The 19,038-nt window shown below is 50.4% G+C and overlaps 3 protein-coding genes and 1 long non-coding RNA gene across 4 annotated transcripts in view; 1 reads left to right on the top strand and 3 right to left on the bottom strand.

Moving 5' to 3' along the window:
- Positions 1-19,038, bottom strand: part of HOXB7 (homeobox B7) — a gene marked incomplete at its 3' end in the record, with an annotated part of 498,962 nt that overhangs the window by 421,766 nt on the left and 58,158 nt on the right. The gene's annotated exons all lie outside the window — the stretch shown is intronic.
- HOXB2 (homeobox B2) lies at positions 9,203-11,569 on the bottom strand. Its single transcript, XM_079905097.1, has 2 exons — positions 10,994-11,569; positions 9,203-10,232 (listed from the first exon to the last, which is right to left on the bottom strand). Exons 1-2 carry the CDS (start codon positions 11,370-11,372, stop codon positions 9,550-9,552), a joined length of 1,062 nt encoding a protein of 353 aa, XP_079761223.1. The 5' UTR covers positions 11,373-11,569; the 3' UTR covers positions 9,203-9,549.
- On the top strand, positions 14,852-17,522 carry LOC307177677. Its single transcript, XR_013825082.1, has 4 exons — positions 14,852-14,931; positions 16,390-16,450; positions 16,865-16,915; positions 17,454-17,522. It is a non-coding gene; the product is annotated as an uncharacterized lncRNA (long non-coding RNA).
- HOXB3 (homeobox B3) lies at positions 15,340-18,996 on the bottom strand (the record flags this gene model as incomplete). Its single annotated transcript, XM_079905035.1, has 2 exons — positions 15,340-17,685; positions 18,549-18,996. The coding sequence occupies 2 exons, from the start codon at positions 18,994-18,996 to the stop codon at positions 16,859-16,861; spliced, it is 1,275 nt and encodes a 424-aa protein (XP_079761161.1). The 3' UTR covers positions 15,340-16,858.

The following is a 19,038-nucleotide window of genomic DNA, read 5'->3' as shown; positions in this document are numbered from 1 at the left end:
CGGGCCAGAGTTTGGCAGCCCCAGCGCCCATCCATCACCCCCCGAGCATTAGCATGACAAAGACACTTCAATCACCCGCAGCCCATCCATCTGAGGGTGACGTGGAAGCGTCAAAAACATCTTTCTTCAAAGACTTTTGGAAAGAAGGGACCAGAGGGAGAGGGGGGAAAAGTTAGAGGAATATTCAGGACTTTCCTCCCCTCCCAACCCCCAAGGCCTTCAATAGCCTCCTAGGTTATTAGATTTGGACAAATTCAACCCAGCTGCCCTTCATTCTTCCCACCCCCCCACCCAAAGGAGCCTTCCCCCCTCACCAAGTCTGTAGACCAGGAGATGGGGAATCCAGGCTTCTTTGCCCAGAACTCCCGCTCTGAGTTTCTTTCTCCCAATTTGGGGTGATGGGCTAGGACAGCCGAGTGAGGTATGTTATTTTGGGCCAAATGGATGACTGTGAAAGAAGAGGGTGGAAAAACACCTAAGGGTGTGAGGCAGGGCCTAGACTCTAGAGGAAGAGTTAAGTGAGGGGTGGGAAACTGGCATATCAAGGAGCAAGACAAGATGACAGAAATGTGGAGAGGATGAGAAATGCCCCGCTCCTCTCTCCATCTCTTCACATAACCACTCTCTCCTCATTCACACATGCATTTCTCTCCCTCGGCTTCTTTTTGTATTCTCTCTGTCTCAATCCATCTCTCTGTTCGTCCATCTCTCTCCATATTTATATTCGTTCCCTACCTATCCATCAACTCATTTCTCTGGATGTATTTATCCTCTCTCTAGCCATCCATAGCTGTAGCTGGCTCACTCACTCAGACTCAGATAACCCCCTGTATCTCTCCAGAGATCCACAAGGAGCACAGAGCTAGGTAATGTTTACTTACAGGTGAAGAGGAGGGAATTTTTATTCTCTTTCTGAAGTGATTAAAACTAGCATAGTGCATTCTTCTGGTTCCTTCCTACCCCACAGCACACACACCCCCCGCAAACCTCAAATCTATAAATTCAATACCAATTACATCTTAAAGATGACTCAAGTTTCTGAGGACTTTCTAGAATAGGTCAAAGGAGCTTGCTTAGAGGATGGGAGCTCCGGGCTCAGGAGCGGAGTCTCACGCCTTTCTGCTCCGTGTGTCTGTTGGGTTAGGGCTGGGGGAGGGGAGGAGAACAGGAAGTGGTTCCTTCACTCTATTCAGACACGGATGGAACTGGAAGGGAAGCTCTTAGGTAGAGCCCATTGATTCTCCTCCTCCAGACTCCGAGGACAAGAGCTTGGCGCAATCTAACACCCACGCTCATTTGTAACCTGTCAGGGTGTCTGCCTGGCCGGAGGCCTGGGGCCGGGGCTAGGGCAAGTCCAGGAGGGCAAGAGTTCAGGGGAGGATCTCTGTAAACAATTGAGCTGAGGAGAGGAAGGGGAAGCAGGTGGGACAGGTCCAGAGAGGACCCTCAAAACTTCTCAGGTTTCCCTACCCCAAAAAGGGCAGGGTGAGTACTCATCCCTCCACAAGGAGGCCCAAAGTTGTCCCTCTCAGTCACTGTGTCGCTCCCTCTCTCTGTTTCCCAGTCCCCTCATTTTGCCTGTCCTCTCCTACTTTGTGTCTCTATCACCAGAATCACAGTGCCTTTCTCTTTTCTTAATAACTGTAAGCCTTGCTTAGCCCTCAGCTATGAAAGAGCTTAGAGCATTTCACAGGACCCCTGCCCCCCTCCCTCCTCACGGGTACTCTGCTTCAGACCCTGCCTCAGAGCAGGACAAGTTGGGGGGAGGGGACCAGCTGGCAACTCCTTTAAGAGAGATGCAATGGGGGAGGGTGAGAGAATGTTCAGTGCAAAGGGATGAGGGCGGACAAAGGAAAGGAGAATTGAGGTGGGGGTGGGGGCGGCCTACAGAGGGATTGAAGAGAAAAGGAGTGTTGAGGTGAGAACAAGATTTCTTTCTATTTCCCCTTTTGGGTTTGTAGATGCTCCCAACAGTTTCCTCTCACTTTAAGATGTTCTCCACAGAGGCATTTGGAGAAGAGGGAAGTAGGGAACCAGGGTTTCTCTTCAAACCCCAAATCTGAGCTAGGTCTATATCTGACCTGGCTGTCCTTCTTCTGGGAGACTTGGGACTCCACTTTCCACCTTTCCCTCAACCCAGGGAGAACCTCCTCCCCTCATCCCTCGCCCTCCTAATTAAGGGAACAATTTGAGGTCTAAAGGGGGAAGTAAACTCCAAATCAGTTTAATAAAAGAGTAGAAATCATTCTGGGAGTTGGGGAAATGCAGTCTCCCTAGTAACAGCTGAAGTCACCAATAGTCTATTATAAAGACTAGAAGGAAGGGGGCGGAGAAAATGTGCCTCAAGTTATATTGTCAAGTGCAGTGGTTGCTTTGGTCTCAGCTCTCCCAATTCACTCTGCTCTCCAATTCATCCCTGAGCCTTGCTACCTTCTCTTGTGTAGCAGAAAGATAAAAACTTTTCAGATTTCCTGGTGGCTCTCCCAGCCCCAGCAGAAAAGACTGGGAGAAAAAGCAACATGGGACCATAGGTTCCCAAGTCTCTTCCTCCTTAAAAGAAACTCCACTGGCCTCTGGCCTGCGGAGAAACCCTATGGAGCCCGGATTCCTTGCTAAGCCCATAGCTGAGTGCAACACAAAACAAACAAACAAACAATGTAATCCACATCTGGAGTAATCTATGGCCTATAGGATTATCTGGTTGACCAAATTAAAGTCACCAGAGATGGTCTGGGTAGACCCAACACCAAAGTGAAATATAGTTGATTTCCTCTTTTCTATAATCTATTTAGACATATAGGAGAGCAAGGAAAACACAGGCATGTTTAGTACTGAAATGATCTTTGAGAGATGCTGACCCCTGTACCACTAAGGCAGGGAGACCATTCTAATCAGAATGGGGAAGTGTTAGAAGTTTGCACCTACTTCTGGCCTTTTCTATGGAGGAAGCTGCTTTAGCTGGGGGTTGGCAGAATCAATCTAACAGTTCTTTCATTAGGCTCTTAAGTGCCTCTCTGCCTGCTCTCCCCAGCCCAGATCTTGAAGACCAAAGTCCAAGATCAAAGATTGGAACTTAAGAATTTAAAAGATATTCAGGGTTATAATTTTTTTCTCCATAAGAAATGGTTTCTTGTTGCTGTTTTGGGGGAGGATGCAATCTGAATTCAGTGCTGTTTGTTTTACTACAAGCTCATTAAAATGTCACAAATCTGGTTGAGAACCATAGGCTATGAGTGGTGCATAATGTACTGGGAAGACTATTAGTTTGGGGGCCAGAATACTTGGGTTCAAATCCTTGCTTGGCCATTCCTTAGCATTATGATCCTGGACAAGTTCCCCGGTTTCTCTGAATCTCAGCCTCAGAGAAGAAGAATGGGTTTAATACTGCTTACTTCACTGCATTGTTAGTAGGATTAAAGCAAACAAGAAAATATAAACCATAGAGAACTCTGTAAGTGTATGATATTGGCATTCCATGCACAGTCTGAAATAGTGAGTCAGTCTTCAGTTTTTTAATATAACTAGCATATTAAAATATGGAAATATGTGATAGGGAAATAGCACATGTGCTATGTATTTATGTAACATATCACCATATATTGTACAATATGTACTTTATCATATGCAAATTTCATTGAGAATCAGAAGGCTGGCTCCATTTAGGCAAAGGATTTTCGTCCAAACTGAAGAGTTTTTTTGAAAAGTAAAGCCTACTATTGTATCATCTGTAACACATCTAAATGATTAAAACCGCAGCAGAAAGATTTCAGGTTGGGTATTAGCCAGAACTTCCTAACCTTCCAAATTTTGGAGAAAAGTTTTCTAGATGTTTTCTCTCTTCCCTTGAAGGGTTTAGCTTAGAAACTGTCCTTCCCAAGGTAGGGGTTGAACCTGACTTCTGTGATGTCAGAATAGGATATAAACTTTCACCTGGAGGGAAAAGTAAGTCAGAGAGTCGGGATGTTTCTAAAAGGAAAGATTAGAGAAACATGAAGAATTGAAATAACTTTCTACTTAATTGGGTCTATCCAGGTATGGTGGTTGCAGCTAGACTACCCACGGTGGAGAACTTACTGAACACCCATCAAGGTGAATTTATATCTCAATGACTGTCCAGACTGTGATTTTTCTGTGGTGGTTGGGAATTAGAGAAGGTTTTAGGAAGGCACTTTTACTGTTGACTCTCCTCAGAGGAGGAAGCAGTTTGTTAGATCTCCTTCAGGCACCAGATATCTGCCTCACCACTGAGTGTGGAGAGGGATGGGGGTGGGGGAGCAGAAGGGCCGAGCTGGGCTGGAGAGGTCAGTGGAGGATTTGGGCCACACCAGCCATAGCAGGTGAAAGGAATGATGTAGGGCCCGAGAGTCTCCTTTCTGCAAACTGAGGACATGTACTTGATAGACCATATTTCAGGAAGATGTACAGTGGGGCCAGCGAGTGTTTGTCAGAGACCTGGAGGAAAGGTGGGCAGGGGGTTCAGCAGAGCTCTTTAGGGAGACCCAGAATTTGTACCTATGCTCTGATACCCTAGCAACCAGATAAAACCTGACTACAGGGGACTTTTAAAGTCTAGTGCACTGGGAATTCCCCGGAGGCCCAGCGGTTAGGACTCCATACTTCTGCTACAGAGGGCAGGGGATCGATCCCTGGTCCTGGTCCGGACCCACGTGCCTCGTGGAGTGCCCAAAATAAATAAATAAACATTTTAAAAAATAAATAAAGTCTAATACACCATGGCAAAGAAGTTTGGTGCCTCTTTTTGTATAAAACGTCCTACTCTTTTTCAAACAAGAGTAAACATAACCAAATGCTGGGGAAGGTGGCAGAGAATGAAAGCCAGGGGAAAACTTGGCTAGGACACTTTTTTTGGTTGTGTTTTGTTTTCATTTATTTTTATTTTTTTAATTAACTGTTTTTAAAAAGAAAAGTTTAATTAAAGACCAAGTTTAGTTCAGAAACAATGTTCATCAGGCAATAAATTAAGCACCCTGTGTAGTGGACCAGAAATTCTATTTCTCTGCTGCCTTTACAGGAGTAGCATCACAAAGGTGAAACTGGTAGCATGTGATGCTCAAGTACTTGGTTCACACCTTCCTGAGTGTCGTGTCTCCTGTACCCAGCTCAGGGCACATAGTGGATGCTCATTAAACACCAGGAGGAAGCGACTCTGGGGTCTTGATGGAGGAGTGAGAGTCAGCCTGCAGGATCCCGAGACTTAAAAGGGCCGACCCTTGAAATAAAGAACACTGTCTAGCTACAGATGGTTCAGAGCTCCCTGTATGATGCTTATTCTCCTCTCTTAGCCCATCGAAATTTGCATTCTTGGTCCTCCTACTGTGGGAAAATCCAGCATCGCTGAAGTGTTGTCCAAATACTACAAACTGCATCACATTCAATTGAAGAATGTCATTTCTGAAGCCACAGCAAAACTGGTAACACTTTTAACTACTTTATTGGGAATTTTTAGGACACTTCTTAATACTCATATTCATTGAATACCTGGCACCTGGCACACAGCACTATACAACCAGTTACATGCTTGTTGAAAAGATTTCTCTCCCTGCTTTTAAACAGTGATCGGGGCATGACTGTTTGTGTAAAGATACAAATTAAAATTTGTTAAAATGGCTGTACCAGATACTTGGGAGGTGTGTTATCCTCAAACATCAACAGTCACCACCTCCATTTAAAAGCACATGATACCAGCCATGATAAATATTTGATACATTGTTTGTGAAGACTAATGAATATACTTTTGGCATATACTGATGCAGAGAACATTAGAGGCATTTAGTTCTTCCATTTATTTTATAGTTGGAGAAACTGAGGTCCGGAAAGGGGAAGGGACTTACCCAGGCGTAAGTTAAAAAAAAAAAATTAATGACTCATGGTTATCATGATTGCAAATAATTCCTCAATCTAACGGTCTTTTGCTTTCACCATAATATTAATGGGCCATTCTTCTTAAAAGAATGACTCACCAAGAGCAGGGCAGACTGACCAGCAGCTTTCAGGACTGCACTGAAGCCTTCCCACTCCAACCACAGCCAGTTTATAACCAGTCTGTGCTACATACCACTCAAGAGGAGTCCTGCCCCATCAGGATAGGATAAGTGAGCACAGCCACCTGGCACTGCCCTCTAACCTGCCATCACTGGGGGGTCTGCTGCCTTATCTGGGAAACCATCCTCTTCTCCTTCCTTCTCCATAGCCAGCCTGGAAAACTCAGGTTAAAGGGGATGACCCTAGAGATGAAACAAGGAAAAGGAGCTAATTTGGAACACAGGCATCCTGAATCCTGGCCCCTTATGAATCCTGGATTGCCAGGCATTCCTTTGAATTTAAAATTGGTTGGGATAGAAAAGAGGAGTCATTTCCTTTTGGAAATACCTTGCCTCTTTGTTCTGCTCTGGTGGCATCAGAGATGGTGAGTTTCGTGAAACATGGGACAGAAGAAAGAGAGAGAGGCTGTGTGTTGCCTCTGAAAAGAGTTCTAACTCCTCTCTAATGATCAGTCAAGGGAAATGCTGGATCTCCTGATTCCCTGACTTGGTTGCTTCTCACCCCCAGGACACACAAAGTACCTAGATCTAAACAGGTAGATCGAGCCTTTCGTTGGGCCCTCCACTCACTTTGGCAGGGAGGATCAGGGAATGATGCAGCCTCAGGCAGGAGCTGAAATTCAGTGCCCTTTGGGCCCCTGGTTTAGGTTGGGGTAGATTGCAAGGCAGTGGCCAGGTAAAGTGGGTCAAAAATTCCTAAGCATGGGAGGAAGGCAGGAAGAAAGGTGGCATTATGATCCAGCAGTACTTAAACTTTCATGTGCATATAGATTACTTGGGAATCTGCTGAATTGAGATTTTGATTCAGAAGATTTGGAGTGGGGCCTAAGATTCTGCATTTCTAACTATCCCACAGATACTGCTGATGCTGCTGGTCCATCAAGTCTCTTAGAGAACCGGAACCTCAGAGGCCCCTGAGTACTGCAGACCAAGCCGTGAATCCTCTCCAGCGGAGCAGACCCTGCATTTTTGGCATTGATCAAGGGTGCTCTCCTTTTGACCAAAGAAAGCTGGAAGGTGGGCAATCAGCAAGGTCCTTCTGATATTCTTGCTCTTTGCTACAGCTGAAAGAGCATTTTTAACTAGACCAAATTATCTAGTTTGGCTGTCCACAGAAATCAAAACCCCAGCTGAAATGTCTTTATTTTGTTGGCGTAGAGATAGCCATGTGCTGTGATTTTAAAGATGTTAAACACTGTCCATGGGCATATTTTATGGAGGAATAAACACACAGCCCAATGAGATGTATAGTGTGGTTTTAATATATATGTTCACTTATTTATGGGGAAAATAAACACACAAGCCAATAAGCTGTGTATTATTACTTTAATATATTGAATTTATTTCATACCTATATATTTTACGAGGGAAAATAAACTAATAAGATACATGATATCATTATTAATAACACATCTAATTGTTCTATATTAATTTACTTATGAAAGAAATAAGTGCAATTTAATGTGACATAACATTATTTAATGCAGGAGATGAATTCTATATTAAGACAGTTTAAGGGATTAAATTCCAGAGGAATAAGATGTGTGTGCTTCCCACACTGAGGGACCAGGTTAAAAAAATATGCAAGGGCCTGTCTAGTCCTATATGTCACGACCTATGTCGGCTCCTGGCTTTTCCTGACAGTTGTTGCCTCTCGGTGCCTGGTACTCCAAGTCCCCGTCCTGCTGGTTCAGGGGAAAGTCTGGGAGGCCTGGGAAATAAACTGCTTTTCAAGAACGGCAGCATCTGCTGGGGAGGTAGCCCTGCGGTGTCTGTTTCTGAGCCCGAGAAATATTAAATAAACCTAAGGAGGATGGATGGCTTTCCAGGGCCCTTTAAATCTCCACGTTCCCCGGAACAAACCAGGAGGCAGATGGGGCGATCGATCCTTGCTTCCCGCTTACCGGGTTTGCAAGAAGCCTGGCAAGGTGCGGTGGGGGGTAGGCGATAGTGTTGAGATGGCAAATGAACTTGTGGGCAAAGACAGGTACGTCTGCACTTGGAGAAAGCTCTGGCCGGGCATCAAATCCCAGAGCGAAGGATCAAAAGTCAGATTCGGCTACGCAGACCCGGGCCAACAAGATCCGTCGTTCGCCCCCTCCCACTCCCACCCCCTCGCGGACCCTCCGTCCATCTCGCGTCCTTAGCATCCGTTGGGCTGATTTTTTTAAACAATACAAAAACCAAAAGGAGGCTCCCTGGCTTCTTTTCTTCACTGGCATCTGGACGATCCGGACAGGCGAAGGTGGGTGCGGGGACGGTCCCCGGGGCTGGCCCCGCGCATCCCGAGGCGGCTGTCATGGCGGCCACAATCTCTTCCCTCGCCCTCCCTGCCGCCCGGCCCCAGCGCCATTTTGAGCATCTTCCTTGCTTTCCTGTCTCCCTCCCGCGTTCCTCGCTCCTCCTTCGCTGCCAGCAGGCCAAGCGCCTCCCAACGCAGCCCGGGCTTCCCGGGGCTTGTCGCCCGGCAGCTCTTCGGACGCTCCTCCCAACTCCAGGTGCCTTAGGGTGACTGAGGGGCCCGAAGAGCATTGGTGCCCGGCCCCCGCTACATTTTCCACCCGGTCTCCTTTCTTGTCCACTTGGAGGTCAGTTACCATCCCTGGGCACAGGCCCTGCTTCCCAAGAAAACTCCCGACCGGACTCCACTACTTGGCCCTGGCCACGACCCCAGGAGTCGGGTCCCCAGGCGTCCTGGGAAAAGCTCCTCCACCCCGCTTGGGGCAGAGGCGAGAAGCCTAGGAAACCCTAGGACCCCTCCCAATCTAGCTGAACCTCTGCGCCTCCCACCGCGACCCCGAAGCCTCTTCTCTTGGCACCCACTTCAGTCGGCAGCGCACCCTCTCCCCCTACCTTTATTTTTAAGCAGAGCCAAAGGCTATCTGTTACGGGGTGGCAACAAACGCCCACTCTCGTCAGAGCTGCGGGCGGCCAAATAGGACCCCTTTTGTACCATCCGGGCTTAGTCGGCCCAGGGCCAGACAAACCTGGCGCTGGTCCTGAGGGAGTGAGGGCCGGCCTAGGGGGTGCGGGGAGGAAAGGGGCTGGGTCCCAACACAAACACTCGTTTTCGTATCATAAAGACATTTATTTAATCTATGAAAATAATGTACAATAAATACTTTTCCCTTTTCCTATTATTAAAGAATTTTAATAAATAATCTACGATCTAAAACTTAAAAAAAAAGAGGAAAATAGGTTCCTCTAGTTCCTTTTAAGAAAGCACCCCTCCGCCCCCGCGCCAGAGTTTAATTATTCCTGAGATTTCGTTGGAAGGACTCTACCAAACGGATTTTTTCTGTGTGATTTTTAAAAGACGCCCGAGTGCCCAATATTTTAAAGAGAGAAGAAAGGAAGTGGATTAAACGGTAATTCAATAATACCTGAATTTTAGCAAAACACATAAAGAAGTCTACACGGCTTGGGGAGGGGATCCTCGGCAGCCGAGGGGGGCGGGGGTCGAGGGCCGGGAGGAGGAAGCGGGTTATTAGGAGAACTGCAGGTCGATGGCACAGAGGGTGCTGGTGAAGAAGTCCAGCTCTTCTTCGGAAAAGGGAACCGGGCTGTCAAGCGAGCCCTGGAGGCTGGGGGAGAGGCCTCCGGACAGCTGGAGACAGGAGTCGGCCGCGAAGAAGCTGAGGTCGGGCAGGAAAGGTGAATCCTGTCGCTCCGGGAAGACGTCTTCTGGCAACGGCTCCGACCCCAGCCCTCCCGCCCCGCGCAGCGCGCCGCCCGGCCTCCGCGCGCCCGCGTCCTCCACGCGAGCTGCCAAAGGCCGGGGTCCCGAGGCGCTAGGAGGCCCCGGCGCGACCTCGGGCGGGTGACAGCAGGCTTCCCGAACCGCCTGCGAGGCGGTGGGGCGGCCCGGGCTGGCCACGGGCTCCTCGGCGGGCTCGCCGGTGTCCTTCGGCGCGCCGGCGCAGGCTGGCTCCCCGTCGGACGGCTCTCGGTGCTGCGTCTGCCGCTTGTGCTTCATGCGCCTATTCTGGAACCACACTTTGACCTGCCTCTCGGTGAGGTCCAGCAAGGCCGCTATCTCCACGCGGCGCGGTCGGCACAGGTACTTGTTAAAGTGGAATTCCTTCTCCAGCTCCAGCAGCTGCGTGTTGGTGTAAGCAGTGCGCAGCCTGCGCGCCCCGCCGCCCGCGGCCTCCTGCAGTCCCGGCCCATCTGCAGGGAAAGCGGGCTGGGCGTCAACGCTGGCCGTGTGCTTAGCCCAACCTCGACTTGGTTGAAATAAAAACCACCCCATCAGCCCAAAACAATAGCAGCAGCACCCCCGCCCTTACCGCTTACCAAAGCGGCTCGCTCCCAAGGCTCTGGCCTTCTTTCCCGTCCCTCTCTCGCCTCCAGACTCGGCCCGGGTCAGGGCAAAGCATTCAGAGAGCCGCCCACGAGCCACGCATGGGGTAGGAAGCTGTTCCCTTTCTCCCCCAGAACCTCAGAGCCCCCTCCCAGGTCCTCTGAATGGACCCCTAATTTCGGCACTTTCCAACTCAGCCTGGGGAGAGGGTTCATAAAGAAAGATTGTTCCTCACCTCCTTTCCTCCCTAGCTCCCTAGGTCTCAAATTCCCCCTCTTCTCCTACAGCTGGGGTAGATGGGACCGAATCTTTTCCTGCCTCCAGATTCGACCCCAGCCAACAACACTCCACACAGATAAAGGTGAAACCTCAATCAAATCCCTTTCTTCTAGCAGAAAAAAAATGCTCTTCCCCAACCAGCTTCCAAAATCTGCTGTAGAAAGAAAAAAAAAAAAAGTGCAGGCAGCGGCCAGGCCTGAACCCCAGCGGTCTTTTCTGCTTCCTCGTCCCTGGAATCGACGGGGGCAAGGAACCCCAACAGGCTCGCCAGCTTTTCTACCTCCCCCATCGCTCCTTCTCCCCTTTCTTTCTAGCTGCCCCTCACCCCATCCCTACCGCGCTTACCGACCTGCGGGCGATCCGACCCCGGAGGCCGGGACGGAGGAGGCGGCCGGGGGAGACGTGGCGGATTGGCTGGGTTTCTTGGCGGATTTCTTCTCTTTCATCCAGGGGAACTCAGGAGCCAGGGGGGCAGCGGGGAACGGCGGCGGCGGCAGAGCGGGCCCATCTTCAGCTCGCTTTTGGCTCCCGGGTCTCTGAAGGGTGGAGGCGCCGGGCTGGAGGCTGGGGAAGGTTTGCTCGAAAGGAGGAGGAGGAGGAATTAATGTCGACTCCTTGATTGATGAAGTTTGAAATGTCTCCAAGACAGCGGGGAAGGAAGTCAGACACTCGGCGAGCGATGGCTGGCTGTTTATAAACCCAATCTCCCTCTCAAATTCAAAATTCATGGCTTTCAATGGTGGGGGAGGGGGCCTGCTGGGGGGGCGTCAGGAGGGAGGATCGGAAGGGACCCCCCCTCCTGCCCCCCCCCAGGTCTGTGTGATGGAGCGATTTTGGGAGGGGAAGATTTTGCTTTTTTTTTTTTTTAAATTTTGGGCCTTTATAATTGTATATTGCTGATAAATACAAGCGTATGGGGACTCTCTCTATTAAACCCAGGACTCCGGCGAAATTGCAGGGAATTCATGGTCACGGGACCGGCCTTGGCCAATCGCTTGTCTGGGCCTGGTGGAAAACAGAGAGCGTTATTTGCTTTAATTGATTCAAAAACTGTAGAGGACCATGACCTGGACACCATGAGCCCCCCAGTCCTACACTCCCTCTCCGCATGACTCACTTTCTCCAGAAAAGCTAAAGGAACCTTTTCCTCATCCCCTTCAGAGGATGGGAGGTTCTGGAATCCCAGGAAACAAGAGAACCTAAGGGAGAAATCGTCCTCTTCTGCAAATATTTTTAATAGAGAAAATTAAAGCTTTCTTTACAAGGCCAGCAGCATTCTCTTCCCTTCCCCTCCCCCCAAAAGGAACCTGAGTGAGGATCTCAATGTGAGAGGAAGAGGTAGTAAAAAGAGGCTTTCGCCTTTGGGAAAGGTCGGTGTTACCGTGCAGCAAGGAAGAGATTTGCAAGCATCAGCAGCGCTATCCCCAACCCACCCCCCAAAACAACAGATAAATCTTGGGAAATCGACAAGCACTCCTAGGCTGACACAGAGGGGTGAGAGAGATAGTGAGGGGCCCTTTTGCACCTCTGGCCTACATAGCTGTGTGGTCTCAGTTGCCTTCTCTGCCCAGCGTTTGCAGCACTACCCCTGCCCCTATGTCTACCTGCCTCCTCACCTGGAGGCATCTGCACTCCTATATGACACCCCCAACAGACAGGGTCTAAGATGCATATGCACCCACCCACTCAAGCCTCAAGCCTGTATCTGCATCTATATCCAGCAACAGGAACAAGAACCAAGGTAGCCACAGATTCAACTTAGAGAACTCTCAAAACCTCAGGTCAATGTATGGGGTGGAGGTGGGGCTTTTCCCTCAAGGAATCCCCCTGCCATTTTTGCCATTGTATTAATTAATATCCCTGACAAGGTAGAATTCCCTAAACATGGAGGGGGTGAAAAAATAATGACTACTGAGACGATATTCCATTTCTGGCCCCTGGGGGGAATTGTTGTTGTTTATTTCTTTTCAGAGGATCAAGATAGTGTGAACTTTAGGGAGTGCTGTAATTTACAGGAGGGAAGGGATACAAGACTCAGGGCCCCAAGCAATCGGTGGGAAACTAGATCTCAAAACAGAAAATGAAAAGTCGATCTGGGGTAAGATTTTTAAATAAGTGGGTCAGAGGGACCGAGAGGAGATGAGGTGATCAATCTTAGCCCCCTGACAGCTCCCTCGGATGGCATCAAAGAATTTGGCTCTTTGGGAAAGCAGAGGGAACAGCCGAAATTCCACATCCCTTTAAAAGGCCTGGGGATGGGGGGTGCTAGCAAAAGAGAAGGGTGATTCTGGGAGAGCAGGGAAACAGATGGGAAATGGGGACAGAGGAAGGGCGCTGGGTTGGGTGGAAAGTTTGTCTGGAGAACTCCCACGGCTCTGGCCTCCCCTCCCCCTCCTTGCTCGCTGCCTCCTAGCAAGAAGGAGAAGGCTGGTTAGCAGAGAAATGGCATCTCGGCCGGGAGCTGGAACTAGAAACTTTCTGTCAATGTAACAGACGCGTGGGTGGTGGTGAGTATTCATCCGCGTGGGTGGTGGGTGAGTAAAAAAAGACAGAGAAATCTGAGGAAAAGGGTGGGGTGGAGGAGAGCCAGGAGGAAAAAAGGGGAGCTGGAGGCAACGGCTGCAGGGCAGGGGGCGGCAAGCTCTGGAGGGTTCAGATCCAAGAGAGCTGCTCTGAAAAACTGGGCAAACTCGCCAGAGACGGTTAGTTGTGTCCAGCTCAGCTCCAAATAAAGTAATTTTTGCTACTTGGAGGAGGGGATGGGGGTGGGAGTGGGGAGTAGGCAGAGAAGAATCTGAAGAGTAGTTGTCTGGAAGTTGTGCAGTGAGGCCTGGGAGGGTTCTTCCTCCGGCCACCCCCTTGAAAAGCCCTGCAAGTTTTTCACAGCCTCTCTGGCTGGCTGCAGGGTTGAGCGCTTCTCTCCGCAACAACTCCGGCTGCCCCTGCAGGAAATACGACTCTCTCTAACCCTGCTGACAGATTTTATGGCCAGATTAGAGAACAGCAGAACACTTGGGTGTTAAAAGGGACCAAGAGAACCTTCCTTCCCCGAGACACTGCTTCCCTGCCCCCTTGCTGTGCTGTGAATCTTACAGCGCAGATAGTTCCCCCTTCCCCAGATATTTTCCCCTTCCCCCTGCTTAGCTAGGGCCTGAAATCCCTCAGAAGGAAGGGTAGGGGACACGAAGCCAAGGCAGCCCTTATTTTTCTTGTTTGCAATGACAATTTCAAGCCAAGGCTCAGTTTTTCAAACTTGAGCTAAACTCTCTGACTTGGCCTGCCTTTCTCCTGCTAGATAAATAATCTATCCACTCAACCCCCAGAGCCAAACGCGGCGCTTCACCTAGTTACATCATTCAGAAGATGTTACTCAGGGAAGAGGAAGAGAGAGAGAAAGACAGAAAGAAAGAAAAACCCTTGAGCGTTATTTGATCCCAATCAAACTTTGCACGCTCTTATGCCTTTAAATTATAGCCTGACCCAATGCTAAATTGCTTGCTGGTTAGGTGAGCCTAGTCCAGTTAAAATCCTACTTGGTGGTGGGGGGGGAGTGTAGAATTCAGGTTGCTTTTTTATTGTTATTTATTGTTGCATAAAGACTGTAATTACTAACCTTGGACTGCCAGGATGCAACATAAAAATGAAAATCAGCTCTCGCTTTAAGGCTGAGGGCCTGGAACGATTCTCACCGACACGCCCCCCCCCCATCACTATCAACAAATATATGCTCCTAATTAAGCAATGCGGGCGCATCGCTTACAATCAGAATTATGCAACTCTTCAGCAAGCAGCCATCGCCTCTCTTTCAACGAATTAGCTCCATATTTCAGCCGCCCTGTCTCCTCGCTCTTATCGGCTCCAGCGACGCGGCAGTGACATTTCATCTTTGACAGACTCTCTCTATCCTCGCTCCAATGTGATAAAAGTTTTATGGAACCACGACTAAGAAATGAAGTTTTCCCAAGGATCGTGGAAACAGAGCAGCACATTAGCCTGGGGACCATTTTATTTACGCTTGGATCCAACAGCTTCTCCTACCCTCCTCCTCTCCCCTTTCCCTGGCAGTGGAAATCAAACACGCCTCCTCTCCCTCCGCCCTGAGTTTTATTTAGTGATTTAATTTCACTTTAGTTTTAAGGTTTGACCTGAGAAGTCTAGGCCTCAGATTTTTTTTTTAGATTAATCATTTTCCTTTGTTTTCATTTTAGACCCAATGGTGGTTGGGCTTCGGGTCACGTGACGACTTCTTTGTCGCTCCGGAAGAGAACTGTGAAGTTTAGGTTGCGTGTAAGAAGCAGTAATGGGCCAGGTTTTTGTTGTTGTCCATAGGGTGGGGTGGGGTGGAGGGGGTGGGGGGGGCGGTGAGGAAGTTGTGGCCAAAGAAGCAAAAAGACAAAAGACCAATCAATGAGAAAAACTGAGAGGCAAAGAAGCCAAACAGAAAGATGGAGAGGGAGCGCCCAAGTCTCCTGTCCCCCCAAACTTGTTACTTAAATCTTAGCTAAAGAACTTGGCAGAATGTTCCAAGCTTGTGTGAGAAAAACCAAATAAACCTGAGACACAGATGGGGGAGGTAGGGGCCTGAGCAGGGGAATAAAAAGGCCAGGATAGGGTCTTCACCATTCTTCCCTTGGGGGAAATCTGGCAGTCACCAGCCTGCTGCTCTGCTATCTAAATTGGACCACCAGGACAAGATAAAATTGATAACAGAAAGTTTATTCAAGAATTGTTTGACAGACAACCCTTTTAAGTAAGGAAAAAAGTAACTACAGAAGAACAAAGAAAGTTCCAAGAGGGAATTAACTCTAATTCTACAAATTCAGGACTATACAGTGACAATTAGGAGCTGAGTTCATGCCTTTTAGAACTAATTACAATTGCTCATAAGTACAAGTTTAACATAAATCTACAGCTCTTTCCTAGAGTACAATATAACTAAAATAGCTGGTTTTACATGACAGGGAACACAACATCCTTTATAACAAGTAAATACTAAAAAAAGTACAATTTTTTCCTTTGTCCTCATATAAATACATAATGTAGGGGGATAAATAATACAAAAAAGGAAAATATTTTAACAGGCTATAACCAATAAATATATATGAAAATGTTCACTAGAACACACACTTTTTGAGCAATGCTGGACTCCTGCAGGCCCAGGCATCTCTCACAGTTGGTTTTATATCCATTAAAATGTAAACTCTAAGTGCAACAAAAGTGTCCTGTCCCGGTTGAGCAAGGCACACAGGCCCAGCTGCAGACCCCGCCTGGGACAGACAGTTTGTTAAAATATACCCTGTTTTCACGTTAAGTCAAGAGAGCAACGGAAGAAAAGAAAAGTGTAGAACCTCGTGTCACCGACTGCTTTCTGTGGAGAGAGGGGGATGGACCTGGAGCTGAGATGCGAAGCAGCAGAATGGGCAAACCTTCAGTCCTGACAACTTGCCTGCCCTCACCTCCCAGCTTTGCCATAAAAGAAAATATATATATATATATTTATAATATAGACAGCTCTGACTTTCAGGATCTCTCACCATCCCTGAGCCCTCTGTAGACTGTAATTGATGGGGGCGGGGTATAGATATTAATGTCCTAGAGCAGGAAAAGTGTGGGACTAGAAATGGAGGGAGTGCCCAATCAACCTCAAATCGACTGACAGAAATTTGAGGATTCAGGGAAGTGGGAGGGGTACGTGCTTTGTGCCCTTGGTTTTGAAATGTGTTTTAATTTTTTTTTTTAAAAAAGGAGAATTGCCAGGAAAAAAAAAAAAATCAAGATTTGGGGGAATTACCCACATAGATGTAAGGTAAGTTGGTTGGTTGGCTGGTGATGGCCTAGCCATCTTGTCTGTTTTTTAAAATGTGCTTCTCTGCGTTGTTTCCCTATCTCCTCTTTCTCTACCCCACTGTCGAGGGTGAAATTCCAACTGGGTATTGCTGGAGGCCTAGGATTGATAGGGTCATCTCCAATCTGCTGTAGATTCCTTTCCAATGGGTGGGCAGGCGGACTTAACAAGAGCTGCAGGACTTAAAAAAGCAACTTCTCAGGCCAGGAGAATGGGAAGGAACTCCAGGCCCTTTCTTCCCGGGAAGCCTGGCTGCCACCTCCCTGCCTCCTCCTTCAGACCTCCAGGCTGTCCCGCAGAACTCCACAGCCCCCGCCCTTCCTGGGTCTCCCCCACCCCAGGACCTGCCCCTCAGCCCTCCCTCTTCCATCACAGGTGTGTTAACTTGGGCGCTTCTTGGATTCTACCCTGAGGAGGAGGCGCATGGTGAGAGGAGAGGTCTGTGTAGGTGGGGTGGGGGTCGCAGGGTCCGTGATGCTGGCTGGGGGCCATAGGAGGCGCCCCGTTGTAGTCCAGGTTCCCCGAGGGGTGGTGGGAAAGGTGGTTGAGGCCGTAGAGGGAGGGGCCGGCAGAGGGCGGCAGCGGATCCGCGTAGCCGCCCCCGCCCACGTACACCGGGCTGCCCTGCATGGTGGGCGTCCCGTAGGCGCCTCCGTTGGCTTGGAGGACATGAGGCTCATAATCGGGCGCCGGGGTCGGGGGGTACTTCTGAGGGGCGCCGCAGCCTTTGAGGGGGGGCTGGTAGTTGGAGGGCAGCGCATAGGCATTCTGGTGGGCTTTGCCGAAGGCGGGCGGGGACGGGCTCTCGTAGCTGGGGGTCATGGAATGCAAGGCGTTCATGAAGCCGGCCGTGGACTGCATGGGCTGCGGGGGGCTGCCAGCGGGGGAGGGGCCCCCCGAAGACGAGGCCAGGCCCTTGGCCTTCTGGTCCTTCTTGTACTTCATGCGCCTGTTCTGGAACCAGATCTTGATTTGCCGCTCGCTGAGGTTCAGCAGGTTGGCCATCTCCACGCGGCGCGGCCGGCACAGGTAGCGGTTGAAGTGGAACTCCTTCTCCAGCTCCACCAGCTGCGCGCTAGTGTACGCCGTCCGCGCCCGTTTGGACGCCGCCGAACCCGGGGGGCTCTTGTCCCCTCCCCCGCCGCCGCCCCCGCCACCGCCACTGCCTCCGCCGCCGCCGCCGCCGCCGCAGCCCTCTGCTGGATCCGAGGGGGAGGGGTGGGAAGGGGAGAAAATGAAATAAAAGATAATTACTGAACACGCCGAAATTGAATGCATCGTTTCTTAATAAATCCAGGCCTGGACTCGGAGCACCCGCCGCCCTCCCCCTTCGCGTCCCCGCCTCCTCCTCTCCACTGCCCCCCCACCCGCCCGTCGCATTAGCGGACACTCTATAATAGTGGCATTTATTAAGAGACCTGTTCGCCTCTCGCTGCCCCAGCTTATGAAAATTTGATCATGTCACGCAGACAGAGCCGCATGGCCATTTATTTAGGCCTGGATTTTCTCGCGCACACTTCCTCCCCCTTATTCCCAGTTCCAGGTGTGGAAGACACTCCTCCCACCCCCACCCCCACCCCGCCCGGTCCTGTGGACCCGGCAGGTGCCTGAGGAGAATCCCGGGGGGGGGGGGAGTCTGGACATTCTGGGCAGGGCGCGGAAATGTGGGGCGAAGAGGCTGTAGTGCCTGGAGGCCGGGACCCCGGGCCGCCCGAGCGAGTGATTAATGCCCACAGTAATCATCCTTAATAATAATCAATCGTTGACGACTCTGCGTCTACTGGCAGCGTCTGACTCTGCGGCCTTGCGAATGGCTGAGGCCGAGCACCTGGACTTCTGGACCTCTCAGAAGCTCAGGTGGAGGGGGCTGGAGGGAGAGGGTGTTGGCGGGGTCAGGGGTCATCAGGTGGTGGGGGGTACGGGGAAATGCGCCGCTAACGCCGCCACCTGATATTGTTCCCAGGCCGCCGCCTGGGCGCCTAGGGGCTGGGTGCTAGAATAACAGTGACATTCTTGGCCTGGACAGACGCTGACGACGAGGAAGCCAGAGAGCCGGTACCTGTGCCAGGGGAGATGTTTTTCAGCTTGGACGTTTGCCTCGACTCTTTCATCCAGGGGAATATCTGTTTGGTGAGGGTGGAGTTGGAGCCGGGACCGCACTTGGGGGGGCCGCCTTTGCTGGGGCCGCCCCCGTTACTGCTGTTGCTAGTGGTACTGGTAGGTGCAGCGCTGGGCGGGGGTGAGCCGGGCGGGGCGGGCAGGGGCTCGGGGGCCAGGCCGGGCCTCATGCAGCTGCCGTTGAGCTCCTTGCTCTTGGCGTGCGGGGCGGCGTTGCCCAGGGACTGCAGCGAGCACGCTGAGCGCTGGTAGTCACCCTCCAGGTGCGTGGCGGCCTGGAAGGGGGGTTGAGGGGGACCGTCGTAGCCGAAGCCATTGCTGCCAGGGTACGAGGAGTAGCCTCCGAAGAGTGCGGCCGCAGCGTTGTCGTAGTAGGTGGCTTTCTGCATCGCTGGGCGAGGCCCGGGCGGTGGGTGGCAACTTGCAAGGGC

Source organism: Stenella coeruleoalba (assembly GCF_951394435.1).
Source record: "Stenella coeruleoalba genome assembly, chromosome: 19".
Taxonomy (NCBI): Eukaryota; Metazoa; Chordata; class Mammalia; order Artiodactyla; family Delphinidae; genus Stenella; species Stenella coeruleoalba.
This window is presented reverse-complemented; position numbering and strand designations above follow the sequence as displayed.

Bases quoted from the DNA above. Each gene is read 5' to 3' on its own strand.
- HOXB2 (XM_079905097.1), bottom strand. From the start codon at position 11,372: ATGAATTTTGAATTTGAGAGGGAGATTGGGTTTATAAACAGCCAGCCA. The intron at 10,233-10,993 runs GTCGGTAAGCGC...CTTTCCCTGCAG, and splicing joins CGGGGTCGGATCGCCCGCAG to ATGGGCCGGGACTGCAGGAG.